General features: G+C 35.8%; 4 protein-coding genes and 1 non-coding gene across 7 annotated transcripts; 2 read left to right on the forward strand and 3 right to left on the reverse strand.

The window, feature by feature from the left end:
- Nucleotides 1-2,419: 2,419 nt before the first annotated feature.
- Nucleotides 2,420-4,196, forward strand: LOC145597231 (phospholipase A1-Igamma2, chloroplastic-like). Its single transcript, XM_081653379.1, has 2 exons — nucleotides 2,420-3,738; nucleotides 3,959-4,196. Exons 1-2 carry the CDS (start codon nucleotides 2,420-2,422, stop codon nucleotides 4,194-4,196), a joined length of 1,557 nt encoding a protein of 518 aa, XP_081509505.1.
- Nucleotides 4,197-4,584: 388 nt separating this feature from the next.
- LOC145597906 (glutathione reductase, chloroplastic-like) lies at nucleotides 4,585-10,969 on the reverse strand. Its single transcript, XM_081654174.1, has 11 exons — nucleotides 10,487-10,969; nucleotides 9,496-9,721; nucleotides 9,118-9,396; nucleotides 8,846-9,022; nucleotides 8,626-8,679; nucleotides 8,399-8,547; nucleotides 6,506-6,569; nucleotides 6,262-6,432; nucleotides 6,043-6,177; nucleotides 5,709-5,798; nucleotides 4,585-5,002 (listed from the first exon to the last, which is right to left on the reverse strand). Exons 1-10 carry the CDS (start codon nucleotides 10,909-10,911, stop codon nucleotides 5,757-5,759), a joined length of 1,722 nt encoding a protein of 573 aa, XP_081510300.1. The 5' UTR covers nucleotides 10,912-10,969; the 3' UTR covers nucleotides 4,585-5,002; nucleotides 5,709-5,756.
- Nucleotides 10,970-12,134: 1,165 nt separating this feature from the next.
- On the forward strand, nucleotides 12,135-12,205 carry TRNAG-GCC (transfer RNA glycine (anticodon GCC)). Its single transcript has one exon. It is a non-coding gene; the product is annotated as a tRNA-Gly (tRNA).
- A 334-nt stretch (nucleotides 12,206-12,539) lies between these two features.
- Nucleotides 12,540-13,949, reverse strand: LOC145597907 (photosystem II reaction center W protein, chloroplastic-like). Its single transcript, XM_081654175.1, has 2 exons — nucleotides 13,736-13,949; nucleotides 12,540-13,034 (listed from the first exon to the last, which is right to left on the reverse strand). Exons 1-2 carry the CDS (start codon nucleotides 13,830-13,832, stop codon nucleotides 12,718-12,720), a joined length of 414 nt encoding a protein of 137 aa, XP_081510301.1. The 5' UTR covers nucleotides 13,833-13,949; the 3' UTR covers nucleotides 12,540-12,717.
- A 767-nt stretch (nucleotides 13,950-14,716) lies between these two features.
- On the reverse strand, nucleotides 14,717-20,773 carry LOC145597739 (putative galacturonosyltransferase 6). Of its 3 annotated transcripts, none has more exons than XM_081653982.1 (9): nucleotides 20,407-20,773; nucleotides 20,283-20,317; nucleotides 20,114-20,155; nucleotides 19,836-19,998; nucleotides 19,662-19,735; nucleotides 18,562-18,806; nucleotides 17,882-18,239; nucleotides 15,993-16,511; nucleotides 14,717-15,458 (listed from the first exon to the last, which is right to left on the reverse strand). In XM_081653982.1, exons 1-9 carry the CDS (start codon nucleotides 20,516-20,518, stop codon nucleotides 15,183-15,185), a joined length of 1,824 nt encoding a protein of 607 aa, XP_081510108.1. In that variant the 5' UTR covers nucleotides 20,519-20,773; the 3' UTR covers nucleotides 14,717-15,182. The 3 variants fall into 3 exon arrangements, with proteins under 3 accessions (XP_081510108.1, XP_081510107.1, XP_081510109.1); XM_081653981.1 differs by having other exon boundaries at nucleotides 20,114-20,161; XM_081653983.1 differs by having other exon boundaries at nucleotides 20,114-20,161; nucleotides 20,283-20,310; nucleotides 20,407-20,424.
- Nucleotides 20,774-25,695: the final 4,922 nt, after the last annotated feature.

The following is a 25,695-nucleotide window of genomic DNA, read 5'->3' on the forward strand; positions in this document are numbered from 1 at the left end:
AATGGCCGACATCTTTGTGGAACATGCAATATTTCTTTATATCTCGGCCCTTTGTTATCATTGGTGCCGGCCGGGTCCAATCTTCCTTGTGCTGGTTTATTGAATAAATAGCGGCTCTTGGTGTGTTCAGTTGAGTATAATTGTTGTACCGTCCCAGACCTCTGGCAGGTCTATTCGCTTTTTGTGGGTTCTGCCTTCTAACCCCTTCCACCGGGGTTTCTACTGGTACATACGTGTTTTGTCGCCGAGATGAGTCTGCCGAAACAGTCTGGTTGCCTGCTTTCAGAAGTTCTTCGCTCTTGATATACTCATGAGCTTTGCTGAAAGCTATCCCCAGGTTGGGGAAGGATTTCCGCGCCATGTATCTCTTAAAATCACTGTCGGCTAGACCACTCATCAAAGCCATGACGGCTATCTCTTGCTGTAATTTTGGAATTGTATTAGCTTCATTATTGAAACGCCGAACGAAATCTCTCAGTGATTCGTCCCTTCTTTGTCTGATAGACATAAGTTCCCCTGAGGTTCTCTGTCTTGCACTGTTGCTCACATACTGACTTGTGAACATCTCAACAAGGGTCTCAAAACAGTCGATAGACCCAGGTGGGAGATTAGTGAACCAATCTGAGGCAGCCCCTACCAGCGTTGTAGGGAAAACCTTGCACCATACCGCGTCAGTATCGGTATACAGCAGCATATGGCTTTCAAAGGCCGCTACATACCTCTTTGGATCACCCTTGCCGTCATAGGTACACGCCGGCATTTTTATTTTTTCCATTTGCTGATCAAGGACCCCTTGCGTAAAGGGAGACGTTTTTAGTCGGATGATGGCCCTGGCTAAGTGCCTCGGCGGCCCGCTATTGGCCTCCTGTCGGTATGATTCTGATTCCTCCCTTTGCGCAGTTCTTGTGACCTGTCGTTCAGAGGGCATCACCACCTCACGCGGTGGTGGTTGTGGCTGAGGCTGCTGTTCGGCCTGATTGAACCGATCTTCAAGGTTGGTAATTACAGGCGGTGTCGGCCTTCTTTGTGGTTCTCTCGTGGCCGCAATCCCGGCCTCTTTCCTTTTTCGAGACATTGCCTGCATGACTTTGGCCGTTATCTCTAACTCTTCCGGAGTGAACTCTCCCCAGGGATCCGGGGTAGCTTGGGTTCTTTCCGGTGTTAGCGGTATGTTTACCGTATCCTTATAAAGAAGGTGGGTTTCATCCTCCACCGTTATTTCCGGTATAGTGTTTACGGCCCTGTTGCCAGCAGTTGCCAGGATGCCGCTATCAAAATTCCGGTTTTCTGATTCTGGGATGGGTGTAGTTTCGGTATTTCCTTCCATGACTGTGGGAGGTCTTTTTTGGACGATAGAAGTTATTACCCCCTCCTTCTAGCGCCAATTGTTCCGGGTGAGTTCCGATACCGAGATGTCTTGGGGGTTGGTAAAGGTTTACCGTCCAATTTGATACCTGCACAGTCAACACAGATAACCTAGCCCGGGGGTTATCCGGGAATAACCGCTCCGATGCTAAAGTTAGTAATCTGAGGAAGAAGGTTTGAAGAGAGAGAAAGAGATTGAGAGATTGTACCTTTAATATGAAAATGTGGCTGGGTATATATAGGGGGATAACCAAGCAGGTGCCACACACCCCTATAGGTGGCAGGTGCCTGCGTGGTTTTAAGCTGCTCTCCACGTGGCCGAAAAACCGGCTATTGTGGATGCTAAGCTAGCTTAGTAATTGTACATATAATTTGTAACATTAAGGTGTTTATCGGCCAAACGGCTATGTTGTCGGTATTATCCCATACACTACCAAAATTATACTTCCTCTGATTTTATTTAGTTGCAACACACCCTCCTTCGGCACGTATTTTAAGGAAGATATTAAATTATGTAAACGGATAAATTAATTTACAAAATTTTACCACTTATAAGAAGAAAGGGATAAGTTGCTACGGTTTAGATTTCATATATAGCTCAATTCATTCGTTTACCTAGGTGTGTTGCAAGTATAAAAAAACAGAGGAAGTTTGTAGTATTGACAGTATATCACCACAGTGCTCTAAATAAAGTCACAATTTTTTATTATGCATTGAAACATCAAACTAGATTGTATTATTGATCGATCCATGGATCAATGTGATACACGTAGTATTGATATACTATATATCTTTCTAGCAATGTGAAAATAAATCCTATCATATCATTGAAAGTACAGAAAAGATATGCTACTATGCTAGCTAGAATGGTTAATTAATTAGTCTATGCTTTGATGTATTTATTTTAATAATTGGGTAGGGTTGACCCATGCTTTGTATTATTGTAAGGACTTCACGTATCCCACTAGCCTCTTTATTATCCCTATATATGTAGCATCATCACCAATATCATCTTCCTTAGACTATTTCTTAGCTTCCCTCTAAATCAAAATAAATGGCCATTCCTCTCTCAAATATGCAAGCTACTCTCCCCTTCATCACAAACCATAATCTTTCCCTAAGATCCGAAAACCCGTTTCCTATAACATTTACAACCCGAAATCACCCTTTTAGAAGTTCGGAGGTGGGAGCTCTTACCATTAAACCGACCTCAGAAGTACAAGTTTTATCAAGTGATGCGTTGACATCATCTAGAGTGATTGAAGAGCCTTGGAGAGAAACAGGAGTAGAGTATGGATGGAATGTGTATGGGCCAACAATGAAGGAAAGGGCCGAAAACGAGTTAGTGGATCGTTGGAAGGAGATCCATGGGGAGGATGATTGGGTTGGGCTACTTGATCCAATGGATTCTCTCTTACGAGCCGAGCTTATCCGATACGGTGAGATGGCCCAAGCCTGCTATGATGCCTTTGACTTTGATCCTTTCTCAAAGTATTGTGGAAGTTGTAGGTATCCAAGACACTTGTTCTTCAAGGGTCTTGAAATGGAAGATTATGGGTATGATGTAACAAGATACTTGTATGCTACATCCAATATTAACCTACCAAACTTATTTAGGCACTCGAGATGGCCCAAGGTTTGGTCCAAGAACGCTAATTGGATCGGGTATGTGGCGGTATCCAACGATGAGATGTCCAAGAAATTGGGCCGTAGGGACATCAGTATTAATTGGAGGGGCACCGTGACCCGGCGTGAGTGGGTCCATGATCTAATGGACTTCCTTAGGCCAGTCTCCGACGAGAAGATCCCATGTCCAGACCATAATGTCAAGGCTGAATCCGGGTTCTTGGACCTATACACCGATAAGGTCTCGGATTGCAAGTATTGCAAGTTCTCAGCCCGTGAACAAATCTTAACCGAGGTGAAACGTCTATTAGAGTTGTACCACAATGAAGAAGTGAGTATAACTATAACAGGTCACAGCTTAGGGAGTGCCCTAGCTATTTTGAGTGCCTACGACATAGCCGAGACAGGCATCCACATTGGATCAAACAACCAGGCAAGACCCATATCCGTGTTCTCATTCTCGGGTCCACGTGTCGGGAACTTGAGGTTTAAGCAGAGGTTGGAGGGGCTAGGGGTGAAAGTACTTAGGGTGGTGAATGTGCATGATATGGTTCCTAAGGCACCAGGATTAGTAATAAATGAAAATTTACATCCGGAGTGCTTAAAATTCGCACAATGGTCACCTTGGAGTTATTGTCATGTAGGGGTTGAGCTTGCTTTGAATCACAAGAATTCTCTATTTCTTAAAGACACCAACGACCCAGCTTGTGCGCACAATTTGGAGGCCCACTTACATCTACTTGACGGGTTAGTAATCTTATTATATACTCCATTTTTTCATGTATATCCTCTTCTTATTTGTATATTACTATTCCCCTATAATGCATGGATAAATAATCATATAATACTACCACAAGTATTAAACTTAAATTCACATGTTTATTTTTATTAAACAAAAGAGTAATGTACTAAGAAATTCCATGTTGAAATATATTTTGATTTTGTATGATTCTATATTATTATGCAGGTATCATGGAAAAGGGAAAAGATTCCACCTAACAATGGGAAGGGACATAGCATTAGTGAATAAATCATGTGATTTTTTGAAGGATCACTATCAGATCCCTCCTTGCTGGAGACAGGATCACAATAGAGGGATGGTAAGGAGTAAGGATGGCCGTTGGATCCAGGAAGAACGTCCAGTTCTAGATGATCATCCTGATTATACTCATCATCACCTTAGACAGCTCGGACTTGCACACTAATATTCTTCCTAAACATTTGATTAGAGATCGAATCTTGTCTACATCACTATCCCTATAACTCTTTATACACCCCTTCCAAAAGATACTCTCATAGTCTCATGTACTAGTGTGCATAAGCCGAAGCTCCATTCTAGACTGTAAATCTCAAAATCATTAGATCTCTATCTGTAAATCAGGTACAAAGTGTGTATAATATCGTGTATAATGTATTTGTTTGTAGTTGGTTTATAATATACTACGTATTGGTCTTATTCCCTTTTATTGGAAATAATCAACAAATAAGTACTTACTACGTATTTGAAACATCCAAAACAAATGAAATTGATAACTAAAATGGGACAGCAAGATAAGATACTTATTAACACAATTAAGGCTGAAAGAAACTCACTGAACAATCTAAACAGCTCATAAATTATTGCTTTGTCAAAATCTGGAAACATATTTCCGAATGATGAAATACAAATGCAGAGTCCTACTTCCAAATAACAGAAAAAGGAAAATGGTGCAAAAACAAAAATCAATCAAGATCCCAACAAATCACAATGTACAGTGTCAAATTGGTAAAGGACAAGGGACAACGAGGTATACAACAGAACAATCAACCTTCAGTAAGCACAATTGCAATTATATGCACATTATTCATAATTACAACAAAATAAACTCCATTACCATGAAGATTTTTAAGTTCTGGTTGAAGTCTTCCGCTTTTGTAACCATAAAAGCTCCATTGTTCATGATCGGGAGGATGGATCCCCCTCTGGAGGCAAAATTGACATGGAAGGTTCATCACAGCGACCATCTAGTTACTGTTGCAAAGATATGAATTGTTACAGGACTACAATGACAGGCAAACCAAATGTTAAACTTAAAGAAAATGTAGGTGTAAAAAGATGACAAGAAGATGCATCAACATGTTCATTCTATCCCAGGCACAAAATTCTTGTCCATTTGTTCAGGGTTATTGTCTAAAGTTCTTCCATTTAAGGGTTGTCTTTTCTCACAGAACTAGAAAATTTCAAAGCAAAGTAGCCATTACACAAAAAACATTATGTATTCTTCTTCAAGTTTCAACTTCGTTAAAGTTCACATTGGCAATGGGGTCGTAGTGCCCAAACAAGATGTTTCGAAAGAAACAGCATTGTTCTTTACAACAAAAACAATTAATGTATAGCTTATCACAAAGCATGCTATGAGAATTTGGTAAATTTACATGCAGATCATTAGCTAAGGTTACAAACTTATTTCACTCAGCTGTATAAATAAATCAATCCAAAAAACTGAATGTTCATTAAACAAAAGTACCGGAGAAAAATGTTATTTTGAAGGAAGCAAAAAAATGTTTCTGATCTAGAAAATTGGAGGCATTAACTAAAGAACCTAGATAGCAAGAGGTATCAGATTGCAATAGAATTAGACTACAATGCTTAACTTCTATATTTCCACTCTTCACAAAGCAACATGGGTTTACGAAATCAGCATGAAAGAATACATGGATGTTTATGTATGGTGTACCTTGGTAAGTGTTTTGATTCTGATTCCCAATGCAGCCTGTGCACAAGCCTAAACTCCTGCAGCAGCTTTAGACTCGGAATCCTTTTTACCCTGAACAGTGAACAGGGAGGGTATCAGAGCTCTATTAGAAAAGCGAATTGATCTAACATCAAGATATAAAACATACAATACACATGGTTTACAGTATCGCACTAATTATTCTCACATGGTATGATATTGGAAAAGAGTCTTAAGACAATAGTGTCCTGATAGTATAACGGATATTCATAGCATAATACGATGTTGTGACTTCTATCAGTAAATAATTACCATAATCGCAAACCAAGTTTCTAACCTTTGGCAGTCCACTGCGAATTTGGCGCGTAGGCGTCCTCATTGTGACAAACTCTTCTGCTGCTGTGGGATGAATTCCAATTGTTGAATCAAAGTCTGCCTTTGTCAAGCCAGCTTTCACTGCAACTGCAAACCCCTGAGATTTCACAGATTTCAGTCAAATAACAGCTGCTTACATAATTGTATCACAACATAGCCTCAAGACAGGTTATGCATAAACCTGAACTATCTCTGGTGCATCATCTCCACACATGTGCAACCCAACGACTTTGTCAGTCTTCACGCAGACTATAAGTTTCATGTAAACGCGATCTGGAAGACCAGATAATGTGGCCTTTAAAGGCCTGAAATTTGCAGAGTAAACATCCACATCACCGTATGTTTCTATGGCCTGTAAAACCCAGCATTTCTTTAGTAAACTAATCAACAATTACCAACATTCTAGAGGTAGATAAAGTTCTCACTTGCTCCTCTGTGAGGCCCACTTGGCCGAGGGGTGGCTGAGAAAACACAGCAGATGGTATAGCTCTGCACAAAGGTAAACAGAAACATCTGTCACAAGTTGCTATAAATTTCACAATTTGTGATTTGTGACAAGTGAAAACCACAGATTAGCTCAAAGACATAGAAAAAGGAAAGAAAAGAAAATCAGTAATCATAATTCGATTTAAAGGATCAGTCATAATATCAGATACGTTGAGAAATTTTCCTCAAGGTCATTAACAATCTAAAATATGTGAGGCACAACCTTGAGAATAACAATCGCCAACTAGATATCTATTCTATGCTTCAAGCCATCAATCAATTAATTAACTTTCCTAAATCGGCCAAATAAATTTAACAGCTTGAAGTGTCAATTGGAAACATAAAATAATTTATGATCAAGAAAACATGAGACAGCTTGAATCATGATCTAATAATATGACAAGATTTGCCAAAGAGTTCACCAGGTAGGACTTAGAGAGGGCTTTCTCATGCAAAAGTGGATGTAAGGTATAGCTTATAAATCAATCAAGGGCTAAAGTCACAAATGGTCTACAAATTTTTGTAAGCAAGCCTATTCATAAAGCACTGGCTATGCCATGTAAGACCCTTATGATCTACATGGCAGAGTAAGTGCTCTACGAATGGGATTGTTTATAAAACTAGGCGAGACAAAGACATGGTAGTATACTAAATCAATTATGTATAATACAGGTCTACTTCCAATTTGTAAAAAGTTTGCCACTAATTGATAATGAATTGGTGTGTGTGAGCTTTCCTAGTACTGCTACTTATTATCTAGATTTCAGCAACTAGGGTGGACTCATTGGCATGGACAACATCCATTTTGGTAGGCCAAAACTATAGTGCCAGCTGTCCCACTAAAATTAGCCGATCAAAAGGATATATCATACAATTTTCATATGCCTGCTTGTTTGCATCTATAAACTCGTATCTTATTCAAAAGTATCTGTAGAGGTCTTCCAGACGTGATCAACTCTAATAGTCTTCCAAAAGTAGCACAGGCCATTGGACATCCTTAAGTAGTTAAGTGTAAGGGGCTTCTATCTGACTTTAGTGGTCTAGGTCTTGCAAAGTATTCATATTTTAAGTTGGGCTTCCAAAGGTGAGAGTGATCCTTTTTTATGCATTTAATGATCAAAATAGCCCAACTAGGCTCCAGCAACATGGAAGAGCTTGGGAAACTGAGAATGGCCTAAGTTAGTACGGAGTTTGGTTGAGGATCCCATCTTTCCTTCCCCATAATCGGATACAGTAGCCTCACAAGTCAGCTATTACATATGAATAGTTGAAAAGTCTTTATATGGAGATAAAATGGGTCAAGTGTAACCAGCTTAAAATGGATCCTATGGTCATAGGAGGTTTTCCATTGTCTCTGACTACCTTCTGAGATTTTCCTCACAATATCTCCTTTTCGAAGGAAGATAATTATGTAATAAACTAACCTAAGGAGGGGCATAATGGGTAGTATAGTATTATTATGTTAATAGTCTAAAGTTTTACGTAGTATTATAAATAGAGGGGAAGGGGAAAGGAAGAGACAGGCAGATTTGTGAGTGAATTCGTAGGAGAATTGTGACCTCAAGTTACTAGGAGGTAGTGACCTAAAGTCACTAGTGGAGAGTGGTAATAGGCTAAACTACCGATTTTGTACAAAACCTTTCAGCAATATTAATCAAAGTTCGACTCTTTCTCTTATTTTCTTTGTGCAATTGTTGAGTAAAATCTGCTGTTTTTTGAGTCCATTACATAACAATTAAGACCTAGAATACATATAAATAGCAGCAAAAAGGAGTTCACAGTATGAATGAAAATTGCATTACTACCATCTGTTTACAGAATAATAAAATTACCGGTAATCAGGTTTTGTTGGCTCATTAGCAAACAGAGTCTTTGCTAATGCTCCTCCCTCCATCAAAGCAACAGGAGTCAAATTCACTCTATCAGTGACATCACCCACTGCCCATATAGAAGGAACTGAAGACTGAGAATACTCATTGACCTGCGGCAACACTACAATGAGAAACACGCAAGAGCATTGTGTAAATGTTAGAAACACCATTGACATTTAAGATGTTACCTCTATGGCGCCATTCTTATCCATCTTTACCCCCAACGCTTCCAACCCCAAGTTCTGCAGTTTATATAAGAGCTCACATGAGTAATGCAGTATCCACATTCCACAGGCAATTACAAAGTTAACACGTAATTGGTGAATCTTTGACTAATATAAATTTAAAACTAGTATAATGGGTAAAAGGCACTGTATGGCTGTATGCAACAAGAGAAGAAAGGATGACCTTAGTGTTTGGTCTTCTCCCTGTTGCAAACATGACGTGGGAGAAACCATCAACAGTTTCCTTGTTGGTTTTTAATGACAAAGTTCCATCTGCAGACTTTGTGATAGCTTGGGGAGACTCTTCTGTGTGGAACTCAATTCCTCTCAAGGCCATCTGGTCAGCAAGAAAATCTCTGATCTGCAAAGCAACATATGTAATTAAAACACAATCCCATATCTGATATGAAAGTAGCCAGAAGCTAAAAAATGTGTGCATCATAGGTGTAACACCACCTCCTCATCAAAGCCTCTCAGAATCTTCTTTTGACGAATGAAAACATGAACATCACTTCCCAAACCATTAAAGATGCCAGCGAATTCCAAACTAATGTATCCACCTCCAATAATTGCAATTTTCTTGGGCTTTTCCGGGAGATCAAGAGCAGCATCAGAATCAATAGCATACTCGCTGCCGGGAATATCAGGAATAAATGGGCGGCCCCCAACAGAAATCAAAATGTGTCTCGCGGAATAACGTTTTCCATCCACATCAACGGTGTGAGGATCAACAATCTGTTTTCAATAATAAAACATGCTGTTACACCAGTGAGACGTCAATATAAAGAAGCACCTTACTAAGTTTAAACTACCATCATAGCATAATCATCCAACCTTTCCACGGCCTTCAATTAGCGTGACACCTGAATTATTCAGGATATTCTTGTAGATGCCTGTCAGGCGTTGAAGTTCAGCATTCTTATTAGCAATCAAGGTGGCCCAATCATGCTTGGGTTCAGCATCATAACTCCATCCGAACCCATGACTCTCCTCAAATTCATGAGAATATTTAGAAGAATAAACAAGGAGCTTCTTTGGCACACATCCTCGAAGTACACAACTGCATAGAGTTACAATAGACAAACATCAGACTAAAGTTTCTGAATCAACCACAAAAGAATGGTTTCCAAGCCTAGCTACAAACGTATGCAATATAGCAATTTGAGTAATTCAAACTCAAGTGAAGCTATGATTCTAGTTAAGAGTTGCAACTAGCAAGTTCATTTGGAATTTCAAGTTTCAGGGTCCCTTATGATCAAGTCGAGCTCAGACTAGAGCTTTTCTAATTCAAGTCATGCTTACCCACACGGCCACACCTCTTTCTTTGAGCCCTAGCATAATGATCCTTCTCAATGACTCCACTACCATTCTACATTGCCATCAACTAAAAACTAACACAGCTAACATCTGACGTAGTAATCAACAACAATAACTAAAATCCATCAAACATTCTACGGTTCTACCTACAAGAGCTAAAATTAGAAACTTTGACACATGATTTTCTTATGCATTCCGAAATTAATATCATAATCATATATCATAACCGAAAAACAAAAGACGACAATCACCAAAATAATCACTATAGTAACAAACATCAATAATTCACTGAAAACACAAATAAACAAAATCATATGAGCTAAAAGTAAAAACTTTAACGCGTGATTTTCTCCTGCATTCCGAAATCAATATCATCATAATCATCATATATTATAACAGAACAAACATAAGAGAAAAGACCACAATTACCAAAATTACCATAATAACAAACCAAATCATAAATTAATTAATTAAACCTCAATTAATCAACAAAAGATAAAGAAATTACGTTCCACCAACACCACCAGTAGTATCAGACGAAATAGTACTAAAAGGAAGCTCACAAACAGCAACCGAAGCACCAAATTGAGAAGCAAAACGCGAAGCTCTTACGCCGCCGCTACCAGCGCCAATAGTAAAGAGGTCGAAATCGTAGTTACCGCCATTGTCGGAAGACGAAGAAGTTGACGACGATTCAGCTCGAACGGAGAAATTGCGGCGGAGAAGAAGGTGGCGTTGAGGAGAGAGAAAGCGTAGGGTTTTGGGAGAAACGCGAGAAGATGAAGAGAGAGAGTGAGAAGAAGAAGAAGAGGAGAGAGAAAGGAAATTAGGGCGAGGAAAGCGTTTGCAGAGAGATTGGAGGGTTTTAGAGGAAGATGATGAAGAGAAGGTGGTAGTGAGTTTAGGTGTGGTGTTGCTCAAACATGTCGCCATTTTTATGTGGAGTATAGTGTTTCTGGGTTTTTATATGTTTTGGGATTTTACTTAACAATCACTTCTAAAATTAAATATAAAAAATAAATAAATAAATAAATAAAAGTGGAAAATAACAAATTAGAAGAAATCAATCAACTCAAAAGGATGAGGAAACCAAAAATAGAAGGACAAAAAATAAATCAATTCAAAAGGATAAGGGATCTAAAAATAGAAGGAAAATATTGTGTTAAGCTTTGGTGGATATACGTGATTGAATTGTGCTTTGACAGTCAAGAAATTCACTACAGAAGTTGGAATAGTCTTCTACTCGGTAATAATTATACGGAGTAGTTTTAAAGTATGGAGGATTATCCCAAATTGGAAGGAGAAAGGTAGATGATCAACGAGATTAATTGGTTATAGTCTATTAGGCTTAAGGGTCTATACGCAAGAATTAGGGTCTGTTCCCATTTCAGCTTAATTTCAGTTCAATTCAGTTCAATTTAGCTACTAATTTCCTTCTCTCATAAAATATTCATTTTAGCTCTATTCAGTTCAGTTCAATCCAATCACGTCAGGTCAGTTTAGTTTAGCTCTAACCAGTTCAGTTCAATAAAGTGAACAGGTCCTAAGGATCAAAACTATGTTAGAGTACTTGCCTTTGTGGCTCTATTTAGTTTCCACCCCAGACAAAAAACATTGGAAGGAGAATGAGCATTTGGCTTACTCTTGTAGTGCAAAGATATATAAGGAGTGAGTTGATATGGACTGTTCTTTTACTTGTTGCGTTAGTGTGTTGACAGTGGATTTATATGTTTTAATTTAATACTAATTACGATTTTTGTTTTAATTATTAGTTATACCTTTTGGATTGAATTAAAGTAATAGTTATATGTGATTAATTGACAACTGTTTATAGTTTCAATATTTTTTTTGATGGTGATTGGACATTGAAGTATCGTTGTCACCTTCCTTTCCTCTCCAAAAATTGTCATTTCACGTTCATGTAGAGATCCTTGCTTTATTTGCTAAATTGAATCTCACGTCCCTAATATTCATCATCGATTATTACTTTTTAGTTGTTACACACTTACACTATAAGTAACATATTTCTATATACTTTGATATGATAATTCAGAATATCTTTGTTAGGATGAATATAGCTTAATTTTGAGAGTTAAGACTGTCATTATTCAGTAAAACCAACTACAATTGTTGATAGGTAAGTCTGTCATCAAAGGGCACCAGTGGTCTAGTGGTAGAATAGTACCCTGCCACGGTACAGACCCGGGTTCGATTCCCGGCTGGTGCATTTCGTTTTTGGCCATTCTTGCACCCATATATGGTGCATGAATCCAGGGATTTTTTTTTTTTTTTTTTTTTTTTTGCTGCAATGAGGTCTTGATCCATACTACTACCAGTACAACATTTACTACAAAGGCGTGCAATACTGCGATTCACACTTAAAACCTTATTTATTAGTGTCTCGCTCTTTACCTTATTTACAATGATATATATGATTCAAGGTTGGGGTCACCTGGATCTTGGATTACTCATATTTTAGTAATCTTATTTTCAAATGTAACAATGTGTACACCCACAATATCATAAAGTATATTAGCTAACTTACTAGTGAAATCATTCAATAGAAGAACAATAATACATTATCAACAAGCCAAAAGGTAGTAAATTCTTACAACAAACTTGATAAACCATAATATCTTGTCATTTCTACAATCAAAATATAAAAAGTTTACCAAATTCGATCAGATGAAATTCACATCAAAATACATTTGGTTGAGTAGAATATTATGGTCATTTAATTTAGAGGGACAAACCAGACTCCTCATCCTCCTCAAGACCTGAAACATAGATAAAGTAAAATGTCCAAATGAGACCAAACACACCTAAAAGGATCCACCCAAGAAGGTTGTTGCTCAACCCAAAGGGTAGTCCTGTTCCTTCTGTGCTCATTCTCTCATCAACAAGAGCCATTGCTGGGCTCGACATGGCGGTGGCAGCAGCCGCTGCTAGCATTGAGGCACCCATCATCCCCTTGTTTGTGGTGCTTTCTTGGGTTGATGGCTTGTTCTCCATTGAACATGTTACCTTGCCACCCTTCTTTGTGATTGCTGGCAACCCTGAAACATATGGAAGTTTTCACCAATTTATGAGATAGTAGTGATTAAGTTTAATTAATTTGATCAATACACTAGGAACCATCAAGAAATTTCCAGTCTAAGGACAATTCAGAAGTGTGTTCCTGTTTGGTTACTTGTGCTTTTGAATTGATTGTTTACAAAATATATAAAAAAAAAACTGCATTAAACACAGTGAATTACATACTTCAAATAATCGGTCTCATTTTAAAATTTAGTCTTATAATCTTGTTCGAGTTTGTGCCAAGTTATATGTATATCAATGTATCATATCGTTCTGCTGTTGAATTAGACATCTCTAGTTAAAAACTACTATGTACCCGTAACAGCTTCAGGTCCTATCCTCTTATACGAACTAAGATCTACTTTATGACTTATATAGTTATATGCCTAGGACGGCATACAAAATCCCTACAATTAGAGAAGATCGTATAAAATTTATCAATAAGGGATTGAGGGTATAACGAAATGAGAATCAAGCTCTTCACCTCTTAATTGGGAGGCGATCTTTTGACCCAACAACAATTAAATATTCATCATATGATGCTTTCTACCAACAAAATATTGTAAAATTAGTATTTTACCTATGCACAAGCATTATTTGCAAAATAACAAGACTTTGATCCATTCAATAGAAATCAAAATAAGAACACAAGGAAAAAAAGAAACGTTAGGAGACAAACCGAGAACGGGAGAAGATGAAACAGCAACCCTTCTGCTCTGCACAAGACTAGCACGGGCAACCAAAGATGCTGAAGAACTAGCAGTAATGGAGGCCATTGTTTTCTCTCTCTAATGAACTGTGTTAGACCACTGCAAAGCTAGCAACACTTCTTCTAGTTTGATGAAAAGTGTGTAGAAGTGTAGTTTCTAAGTTTGTGGTAGTAATGCAAGTACTTCAAATTAATAATTGATGTAACAAAAATAAGTGGCAATTGAACCACTTAGCGTGGATAGATTGACGGCCCTCATCTCATATCCTTTATCTTCTATGGACCAATTGATAAGCTCCACGTGTTGTATCATCTATATTAATTTATCTTACGTGGCACCATGTATTTGGTGGCTTTTCTTACCCTTGGATTGATGGGACCTCTTAAATTGTCCAAAACAGATAGTTTTGGGGTAACAAATCACAATACGGCAAACAATAGAGCGATTTTCATAAAACATGTATTAAAAAAAAATTGACAAAATGGCAAATAATAGAGCGGTTTTCATGAAATATGCTAAAACAGTAAAACTTGAACTAATTTCTTATGTGCGTTTACATGTAAAATTACAGTAATGTATATGTCAATTGAGCTCCTAAAAAGAATACAACATTTCTCTGCCAATCAACGTTCACATGCTCACATTTTCTTCTAGGATTTCTTAAACAACAAAAATGTGCAGATTCATCAATGATTGATCTACTCACATGCAATTAGCTGTAAGAAACAGAATATAATTATATTACAAATATATCTAGCTCCTTACACAATTAGCTCTAAGAAAGCAAAGATATCATCACTTATCTACAGCTCAGATGCAGTTAGCATATACCCGAGTAAGTTTTGATACGTAGTTACCTGCTGTGAGAGACCAAGAGTTGAGGATTCACCAACACACCAACACCCTCGATATTTCTCGGACTTGAGTAACAGCTTAGCCAAGAGACGGACTGAAAGCAATAGATTTCATTCAAATAAAAAGAATATCATATACCAGTACATAAAAGCTGCCACAACTCTTGATCGAGTTGTATACAAGTAAAGCAACTGTCATTACAAAAAACTCTGCAAGTAATTTCTCATTTTGCTTGCTATTGCTATAAGCTGGCTCAGATCAGCTCCCTAGAATACTCTGAGCAGGATACTGGTAAAGGAAAGAATTATAATCGGCTGAATTTACATCAATTAATTAGATGAAAGAATGAACTATTCTTGTATCTGTTTGTATGACTTGAAGAGTAGTTAACAACAAGCCAAAATTGGCAAAAGAATATACTGTGAGTTGCCGCTGTTGGTCGAAATCCCGATCCTTGATATCATTACAAGCCCCGACAAACCCTGTATTCAAGGAATGAAGAGCCTTCCTTCATGGGGTCAAAGAGCATGTGAGCCAATTTCCAAACTCAACTAAATCATATTACCCATGAAGATTACATTGTTGCATGTAGGGATGATCATAATTCGCGAATTTGTTCCAGTATCCTTTGTACTTCTTTATCCCAATATCCAACCAAGGTTTCATGATTCCATCATAATGTAGAACTGCTGCCTGTTCAATATCCTCCAACCTCAATACTGAATCAAATCCTAGACCCAAAAGATGCCATCTTTGGTCCAAAGCCACTGTCTGATTATAGAAAGTGATCCAACCCAAAGGTAGACTTCCTGCCTTCCAAAGAGGCCTTCCATTTCCCTGCAACCAGATCCAAAGAGGCAAGTCATGCAACGGTGATACACAATAACTAAGGTCATAGCAGAAATGTTAGGAATCCTCAGGTTGGCACTCTCATGAGGAAGATAGAGAAAAACCGAAGGAATGCCATACAAAATTACTGCATCTATGAGACTCATTTTATATTTCTTGAGGGTTGTCAACTATAGTTTTAACAGTTTCACATCAAAGAGACATTTTCTACTAGCATAATTTATTAGTAACTACGACAAGAATCAATGCATAAGTCATTTTGAATAACATGAGTAATTCAAGGAATTTTGTACAGAACACAGCCTAATCTTTGAGAACAAGATGAAGGGAAGACAGAAACAGAAACTGGGAAAATGGTAAGGAAAAGGGGAAAGGGGGTTGGGGTGATGAAAAAAAGGTTGGATGAAAAAAAACATCATTAAAAAATGAACCCAGATGCAACATGACCAATAAAGAAGAACAAAACAAGTATGACATTGACAATATGGTAGAATGAATGAGGAAAAAAATCATGCAATTTACCTCTTGAAGGAATCTACGGTAGCTTGAGGTCAAATCATGATGCCTCCACTGTCTGAGGTCAAACAAATTCACCCCAAAAGCCCAAGTACATGCATTGGCATCAAACTTCCTGGCCACCAGAGGATCTGAAAAATTGATGAACATCGCCATCCGTCTGAACGAAGACTTGTCTTCATGGCATGTCTCTACTGCTCCATTAACTTTCCCCTTCATATCAATGGTCCAGAGACCACTTAAATCTCTTTGAACCACCACATCATGGTCAAGAAATACAATTTTATCTAGCTGAGGGAAAATTTCAGGAAGGTAAAAGCGTAGGTGATTAAGTAGAGACGTATATCTAGGATCACGGGAACCTTGCTTCTCCTGTGATGATTCATATTCCTGCCACCACTGAAAATCTTGCATATTTAGGACCTGGACAGTGGCTTTTCCAGGAGGATTTAACAAAAACCACATGGAGAAGGCAGGAAAATTCAGAGAATCTGTCACCACATGAAAGACAACTCTCTCCGGTTCCTGCAAGCAATACGAATGTAATGTCATATTTAAAGTGATAGTCTGAGGGCAAAAATAAATATACATGTCTAAAATGAGTACGCACATATAGCCAAAAGATTATGGCAGACTTAACAGAAATACAACAGGCAGTTCTTCAATTACTCTCAGAGGTAAACCTAAGCTTAAACCTAACTCTCTGGTCAGCACTATAACGAGCATCTTCACAGGTACTCATCAGTAAGAAACATATATCTTATATTTCTCAAATATAAATTCACCCAAATTTCATTTAGTTGTACTGTACAACCTAGCAACAGCAAGGACTTTGCTAATCTTCTACAAAATAGGATCAACTCATGATTCTCTCCCAACATACATATCAAACTTCGTCAACCGTCAAGATCCCCAACCAGCAGTTCTTCAAGTTTCACCAGTCCAAGATTTTAATATTAGATGCTTTTATGTAGTGCAAAAGACTAATAGAAAAAAACTTCAATACTGACTAACATGCTCTATTAAATTAATATTTAATAGTGCATTCTACTAGAGTCCATCCTGGAAGTAAGGCAATTATTTAATGGAATTAGTAGTTTGCTGAAACTTCAAACTATACTACTAAAGCCTCAAACACTTTTGGCTTCTTTTCATTATATAAAAAAATTTGAGAAAAAACACACACACACACACACACACACACACTTTTGTCACTAATAATGAAGACAATAGAAGGGGAGAAGCAATAATCCTAAAATTAGTGAGATTAAGGCAATGATACGTTCGGATAAAGATCATTTCTACAACAGTCAGATGATCTACCAATGATAAAAGTATACCCTGATTTTTGCACGTCCCATTTAAAGTTTTGACCTGAGACTCCCAAAGCTATGTTAACAAATCTCATTTTTGCACGTCCCATCCATGAACAACATGGTTTAAAAAGTTCAAAATGTACAGTCCTAATAGATATGATGTGCAGTCCATTTCACTACTGATATCAATAAAATATCAACACTCCAAGCCACACAAATAAACCATCAAAACACTAAACAATTTTATAGTAAAAACTAAGCGGCCTGATAGAGTTCATCAAAAGAAAACCTAAGAGGTATTCATGTAGAAAACCATTGTTTATAAGTTTCAAAAGCAGATGTCTGCTCAGAAAATAAAATTTAGATAGAGAGGGGACATGCATGCAAGAGACAAACATGAGTAAACACCGTAAACAACACATAGTGAAAAGGTTTTTCCCAGCCACAAAGAATTTTAGATATCGATAAAAATAAAGTAGAGTGTAGAACCATAGAAAAGATAGAGCAAATGCCATTGGACACTGTGGAGTTCACAATCACTTATGATAGAACCAAACCAACTGAAATTTAGGCAATTACCATGGCATTGGACACTGTGGAGTTCACAACCACTGCAGCAGCCAAGACATTGTCAGAGAAGGTAACATAATGATGAAGATCAGGGTTGTAAACATTCTGCTGCTTGGGAAGCTTCTGTTTTTCAGACTGCAACATAAAGTAATCTGTAGTGAGTCGCATAGAAAGACAATGCAGGCCTTTTGGAGTTGTTCTTCCCGCAAGCTCAGTAAGAAATGTTGTCTGCTTCCTCTGCGATTGGACTTGTTCTTCAGCACTGTGTGTCATTGCACGGAGCTTATTAACCATGTTTGAGCAATCTGGAAATACATGATTTGCTTTTGATAAGGTGTTCTCCATATATTTAATTTTCTGCAGACGGCTGCAAATACCAAAAAATAGTACAACAAAAATTAGAATACATCCCATAAGTTTATGATGACTAAATTTAAGGAGATACAGTACTAATTTTCTCACGAGGCAACAAAAATATACATACATGTTTAACATAAAAAAATTATAGCAATTAGCTACCATAACGAAACTATTTATGTTGATCACTTGCCCACAATTTTCACTACTCGTCTAGTCATCCCCATATACTCCGTTGATAAAAAGTAAAAGAGCTCTGAAAAGAAAACTAGGAAATTCTTTTCAAGATGCAGGTCACAGCACATAAAGCTATGTACAGTCTGACATATTACCTTCTCGATAATTCCGAATCTTTTCTGGCTTCCCCCATTGCTCGTTCAACTTCTTTTATACGTAACTTCAACTCTTTCACTAAATGAGTATTGCTTGCAGCCGTAGCAAAACTCAAGTATGCCCTGGCCCTAATCACCTGATCTTTCATTTGCTTAATCTTCTCATCTGTAGCTCTCCGCATATCAGGACGTGGAGGGGCTCGAGCTACATGATCATGTTGACTAGATATTTGATTCGAGTGAGCCTGATACACCAAAAGGAAATGTAAATATGAGACATATTTAGGACAATAGTTGACAACTCACATTATCTATGATGTTTTCAGCAAGTCTCAGCTCTTCACATTATCTACCTATTACTACCAGCTCAAATTGTTCAAAGAAAGGAGTTATGCTAGTCCATTAGTATCAAAAGTGAAAGTATCAGCAACTGCTGTGAACTAGCCACCTAAATGGTATCAATATATAAAGAATGGAGCTTCACCCTCATCCATGTTGATATTGATCATAGATGGATTACGGGATTTGTCACCGTTAAATTAGTCATGAGACGTACCATTAGTTGCCTAGATAACTCAAATAACTCATTGGTGTCATGTCAACAGCCAGCAATTGATGATTTGTAGATTGCTGCAGCGATTATTAATTTTTAAAATGCTATAAATCACTATTGAGCATCAATTATTTAGTAGATAAGTGGTCAAGTTGACATTTTCAGTCTAGGGTCAAACAGACCAAGATGTGACAGGAATAAGAAACAAAACATCTCAAGAATTGGGTCACAACGTTGTATATTTGACAATATAGGCCCAGATATTTCAACTAGCTGCAACAGCTGAGCCCTACTAACTACTTGTGATAGCCTATAGTTGGTAAAGTGATCCTATCATCGGACTATTGAACAGTACGATTTGACAACCACAAAGACTACACTACTACAGCCAAGTTTTGTGCTCAAAATCCATAACTGAGGCGATCAAACAGGCATATTAAAAGCTAAAATTGTGTTACAACTACTTCGTATATACTACAGCCTTCACAATAACAACATTCAGATATCATGATTCATGATCAATATGTGAAGAATCTGTAACAAGTACCTCATTAGGTTTCGTTACGAGTTCTTCCCTAAGTTGAATTGGCTTGACTTCATCTCCAACAAGTTGCTGAGTTCCTAAAATGCCAAATCAATAACAACACTATCAATCCTCTCATCATTCATAATCATTATATAGCTAAGAATCATCAAGCAAAATACAGTCAAGTCTACTAACCCCGACGTTGTGATCCAGACTCCACCACCTTGCCATCACTCACCCCCGAACCCTGCACCGTTGAAGTCGAATCCCCACCCTGATTCTGATCAAAATTAACTACTGAGTAATTCTGATCTCTATAAACTTCTTGTTTAGGCTCTTTCACACCCTCCTTTGCTTCCTAATTTAGTTAAAATATCGAAAAATCAAAATATTATCACTAAATCAAGCTCAACTAAATTCATCATAATAATAATAATACAAAAATACACACTACATTAATTGCACTTTTATACCTGCTTAACTGCATTTAGTTGTAACGCATCTGACTTATACTGCTGCATCTTCAAAAATAAAAATAAAAAATTTAAATAATCTATTTATTTGACTTAATCATATACTCCGCATTAATTCATATACAAAAATGGAAAGAAATTAAATAAGAACAAGAGAGAAAATACATACAATACTAGGTAAATCTTCAACGAAATTGCTACTTCCTGGAAAAAAATTCACACACAAATTCAATCAAAAACATAAAATTATCATCAAAAACTTAAAAACGAAGATCAATAAACATAAAAATTACCTTCAGAAGTAAGAGTTTTCAGTCGAATGGAGACTAGAACAAGAGGAGCAAATACAGAAAGAGAGAGAAAAAAGAGGATGAAGATCCTCTGCCATCTTCGAAACCGCTTCATCAATAAATTCAAATCAAATCAAATTAATCGAACCAAAAAATCAATCGATTAAGACGATCAAACAAATGAATCGAATGAATGAACAATGTGTAGAAAGAATTAACAAATTAGAGGAGAGAGATCGACAGTTGTGATTGAATTTCTAGGGTTTCCTAAAAATTAGGGTTTTGAAATTGGAAAAAAATAAAGAATAAAAATGGAAATTGATTGAAGAAGAAGTTAGAGAGAGAGAAAGAAGAGGAGGAGAGAGAGAGGTTCTTCCATGTTAGCGCTGTAATGTAATGTATATGTATGTAAGGTAAGGTATCTTATTATTAAAGCGAGTGGTTTTAATTAGGGAGTAAATTACAATTATTAAATTAATTAATTAATTATGATGGGTAATTAAGTGCGGAGAAGTGTTTACTTTCTAGTCATTGAGTGGAACCCACACGCCATGAGTGATGGTGATTAGTTTGTCACTTTTTCAATAGTTTTCCGGGACTACCGACTATGTTTAGAATAGAAGCCGCATACAGTGTTGCGGCCCTACGCTTGGTTTGCATCGCCGACATTAAGGTCAGGTTCGATCCGTGTAGTTGAGCTGGCTTAATGATAAAATGAAATAACAAAATTACTCGTATTAAGTTTCTTTATGTTATTTAGCAAGTTTTATATGCGGCTATCCACACCCATATTATGTGATTGTTTGTATATAAAAAAAAATAAATAAAAAAAAAAAAACATTTATAACATTGACGGAGTAACCCATGTAATACTAATCATGTAACTCTTATAACGTTGATCGAGTAACCCTTATAACGTTGATCGAGTAACCCCAATTTGTGAAAAGAATTTGTGTTTGAACTTATTAACCTATTTATGAATTTATTTTCTTTCGAACTTAACTTATCATTAGACTATAATTATATGAATTTTCATTACGAGATGATCATTATGAGATTGTTCAAATAAATAGTACTATTAATAGCAAGGATGATGTTAAGAGAATAGTCTGTTAGAATTGCAACACTAATTAAGGAGTAACGGGTAATTAGTGAAGAGTGTAGTGCGATCTTATGCTGTAATGATGACACTTTAGTCTATATGAGAGATAATGCTAGGTAGGCAAGAATGCAAGATAGCTTAAACATTAAAATGCGTTCACTTCGTTTTTCAAGAGGATGGTAAAATGGTAATTGGTGAATGATGAGCCAAATTGAAGAATAAATAATACTCCTACATAGAGATGTGTACATACTTGAACATGATACATGCATGATGAATTGATGATTCATCATTGAAGTTTTTGAGATTGTAACTTATTATTGAAATTTTGTTTTGTATTTATTTAGTTTTATGGTTAAGTATTTAGCCAAATATAAGAAAAGTTTCATTTCAAACAAATGTTAAAGTTGTTATAAGTTTTTTATTTAGTTACTTCTTAGGGCCTGTTCTGATATATTTAACCGAGCTGAACCAACTAAATTGAACATAATTGTTTATGAGAGAAGGAAATTAGGAACTAAACTAAATCGAGCTGAACTGAACTGAAATAATTAAGCTGAAGAGAGCAGACTTTTAATGTATCAATTGTCTACATAGTGGATTATACAGCTATTTTCTCATACGTGTGATGAGATTAATATATATAGCGTAATATATATTATATCGTGTGTAATAGCAAAAAAATGTAGATAATGCTCCCACTTTTACCAAGTGTACGAGTGTATAACATGAAAATATACATTATTATTATTATTATTATTATTATTACTATTATTATTATATTATTATTATTATAAAAATATAAAAAAAAACCTACAAAGTCAATCAATAATTATTATTATTATTATTATTATTATTATTATTATTATTATCAATTTACCATTGTACTTTAATTACTCTATGTTATTCTTAGTGCTATCAACTATCAAGTGCATGCAAATATTGATGAAACAAAGTTAAAAACATCCACCTCAAACGAATTTCTGTAATAAGAAATCATTTTCCATTAATTTTAAACATGAAAATTAGCCTTTTATCTCCTACCAATACATGACCCACCTCTTGTTTTATTTGTTTTTCTATAAGCCGTTAACAAAATGGTCACAATGTTATCGTTATGGCATTGAATGTATGAGCCACTATATAAAGCATACTTTTTCCCTAAACAAATAAACATCCTTTAACCTGAAGGTCCTTTAATGGTTCTTTGCTTTAAGAATAGGATTGTAACTGTATTGCCCCAAAAAGTGCTAAAGGCTTTATGACTCTCATTCCTTTTCCTCTTTTAGGCCACATTATATATACCATTCAATTCCTAGACAAAATGTCAGCATTTTTATACGAAGCAGTTAAAAAAGTTCAATTTGTCATTAATGTGACACATGATAGAATAAAGATTTTTACGCAAATTTAGAATATAAAAGTTGTGAGTTTGTGACATACATGTAGCTTAAAACTTTAATAGATCACATAATATCCGCTGATAATAGATGACATACATACGGAGTAATACTACTGTAATAATTGGATTAATGAAGAATTCATTAAGAATGACTAACATAAAACAATAGTAATATAATTTTGCACGAAGTGTGTTTTAAGAAAAATGAATTAGGGTTACAGAGTATATAAAAGTAACGTTCATTGGTCCATCAACACTAATCATCTAACTAATACCATTGACCACGAAGTAAAAAGTTAGCGCTAAATTTAACATTGTTTGTAATCTTAAGTACCAGTATTACTCGATTGATAATACTCCGTATTACGTAGGGCCTGTTCTCTTACGTTGAAATTCAGTTCAATTCAGTTCAGTTCACTTCAGCTCAATTCAGTTCAGTTCAGTTCAGTTCAGTTCAGTTCAACTCCTAATTTCCTTCTCTTATAAAATATTCATTTCAGTTCAGTTTAGTTCAGTTCAGCTGAGTTCAGTTCAGTTCAGTCAATGAGAACAAGCCCGTACTCGTATTATATTTGTATGACATTTCAAATGCTAAATTTATGCTGGTATTTTATTTTGTTTATTTTTTTTTTAAAAAACCCATAATATTTATTTACAGTACGAGTATTTTATTTTAATATCATTGGGCAACTCATAGCCCACATGGAGAGTACTACTAGCTACTGCGAGTAAAATCTGGCAGACAACCTTAAATGATGCTACTCAGATTAGACTTTCAGTGGGCTGCATATACTTGTAGTTTGACATACGATCATTAACTCTATTACTATAAAGTTTCGTATTATTATAAAATTTGGTACGCAATTAATGGGTACTCGTAGCAAATATTTTTTGAGTATGATGATATGATTGAGACATTATAACTAAAATTGTGCGATCATCGTCATCAATATTGACCTTATGTAATTATGCGCATGTACCGTATATGTATGTGCATATTCCTTATGATGACATGACGATCTATGCTAAATTGTATAAAACCTGTTCAAAATTTTGAAAAACTTATTTAAATAAAACCTTCATAAGTCATTAATAAGTCATTTGGTTCTTCATTTTGAATTAATGATGACTTCAACTTTTCTGTAAGAGTATTTGCATATTTTAAAAAACTTATTACGAATAATATTTAATTTAAATTTATTTACTAATATGAGTATATATCTCTACAATGCCTACTCATAAGGTGTCATGACTAATAAGGTCATTTTCAATTGGATCAAGAATACTAGGAGTAGAATCTAAATTATGAAACAAAACACAATTGCAATATATCATTGCTATCTGTATTAAGCCTAATGACAACAAACTACTCCATGAGTAGTTTTTTTTTTTTTTGAGAAACACCGAGCATAAAATTAATTCAAAGGAAGCTTATATACCGGTAATAAAGTTAGAAAACACCTCTAAGAAAGAAATTAATCTCCATGAGTAATTTTTAAAAGTTAGAAAACACCTCTAAGAAATTTTTTTTTACTATAATAAAACAGACTACCGAGTATTATTGATTATAGTAATCAACTTATATATTGGTAATAAATAATGATTAATGTTTGAAATATCTATATAAAAAAAGAAAATGGTTATCAATTTGAATATTGGTGTACAATTCATTCCAATGATATATAAAAAATAAATAAATATGTTTTTTGCCATAAAATTGTATTATAACACAACGAAATACTCCATATGTAGTAAAATTAAATTACGCAAATAATTCAATTCAATTAGTGTGAAGTGTGAAGGTGGGTAGACCACAAATTGGAAAACAGAATGATTTACGAATAGGCCCAATACATAACTAACTGGGCTTGGACAATCACAAGGCCCAATATGTAACTAACTGGGCTTGGACAATCACAAGGCCCACATGCGTTAAGCATTGCTGCATTGGGTACTTCCAACTTATTTTCTCTGTACCCTTTTCATGTATGAGAGGATTTATATCAATAATACTACGTAATTTATTTAATTTTTTTTTTTTAAAAAAAAAACTTGGTACTGTATTACATTATTATGCATTAAAAAGTCAAATTGTTCATTAGTAAAAAAATAATGTTAACACGAAATATTAAAGTTGTACCCGTATAAGTTAGAGTGAAACAACTAAAAATTGATGGAGAAATTGATAAAAAATGAAAAAAAAGTATTAGTATGGAAGATATCTGTCACTTTTAGTTAATCATTGAGTCATTGCACATCTGTACATGGGTGCTTAGAAGGTAGGCCTATTATAACTTGGCAAAATCTAATGAGCGCCCCGGGGCGTTAGATAAGAGAATTAAAAGTAGAAGTATTAGAGTAAAACTAACATAATTACACCGAACGACGCGTGATTTTGTCATGCATTCCTAACTTAATACTCTTTCAACCAATAAAATTATTCCTTAACTAACGCTCCGGGACGCTTGTTAGCAAGATCCTTATAACTTAATAGTTGTACAATATGTCCTAAATTAGTGCTCGTACTACGGAGTAAAATGAAGTAAAAGCTGCCAACTTTGCTTCACTACTTCGCTAGTAATAACTGGAACCTGTCCAATTGACTTGGTAAGGTAAACAACTAAACAATGCTGAAATTGATAAGTGGATGTTAATGCTCATTTAATTGATCATTACCTTGTCAATAAATCATTCTGGTTTCAAAATATTTTGCATTCCAAATTAAATGTGTAACTACCAGAATACTAGATTGATTTTTCTATGAGAACATTATTTAACCTAAAGTTCT

The sequence above is a fragment of the Chenopodium album genome, chromosome 20 (assembly GCF_948465745.1).
Source record: "Chenopodium album chromosome 20, dcCheAlbu1.1, whole genome shotgun sequence".
NCBI classification, from domain to species: Eukaryota; Viridiplantae; Streptophyta; class Magnoliopsida; order Caryophyllales; family Amaranthaceae; genus Chenopodium; species Chenopodium album.

Coding starts and splice junctions, on each gene's coding strand:
- LOC145597907 (XM_081654175.1), bottom strand. CDS start 13,832: ATGGCCTCCATTACTGCTAGTTCTTCAGCATCTTTGGTTGCCCGTGCT. Junction 13,035..13,735: donor TTCATCTTCTCCCGTTCTCG/GTTTGTCTCCTA, acceptor CATATGTTTCAG/GGTTGCCAGCAATCACAAAG.
- LOC145597739 (XM_081653981.1), bottom strand. CDS start 20,518: ATGAAGCGGTTTCGAAGATGGCAGAGGATCTTCATCCTCTTTTTTCTC. Junction 18,807..19,661: donor TCGTAACGAAACCTAATGAG/GTACTTGTTACA, acceptor TTGGTGTATCAG/GCTCACTCGAATCAAATATC. Junction 15,459..15,992: donor ACCGTAGATTCCTTCAAGAG/GTAAATTGCATG, acceptor ATCTGGTTGCAG/GGAAATGGAAGGCCTCTTTG.
- LOC145597906 (XM_081654174.1), bottom strand. CDS start 10,911: ATGGCGACATGTTTGAGCAACACCACACCTAAACTCACTACCACCTTC. Junction 9,023..9,117: donor TGAGAGGCTTTGATGAGGAG/GTGGTGTTACAC, acceptor GTTGCTTTGCAG/ATCAGAGATTTTCTTGCTGA. Junction 6,433..6,505: donor TGGGCCTCACAGAGGAGCAA/GTGAGAACTTTA, acceptor TGGGTTTTACAG/GCCATAGAAACATACGGTGA.
- LOC145597231 (XM_081653379.1), top strand. CDS start 2,420: ATGGCCATTCCTCTCTCAAATATGCAAGCTACTCTCCCCTTCATCACA. Junction 3,739..3,958: donor CACTTACATCTACTTGACGG/GTTAGTAATCTT, acceptor ATTATTATGCAG/GTATCATGGAAAAGGGAAAA.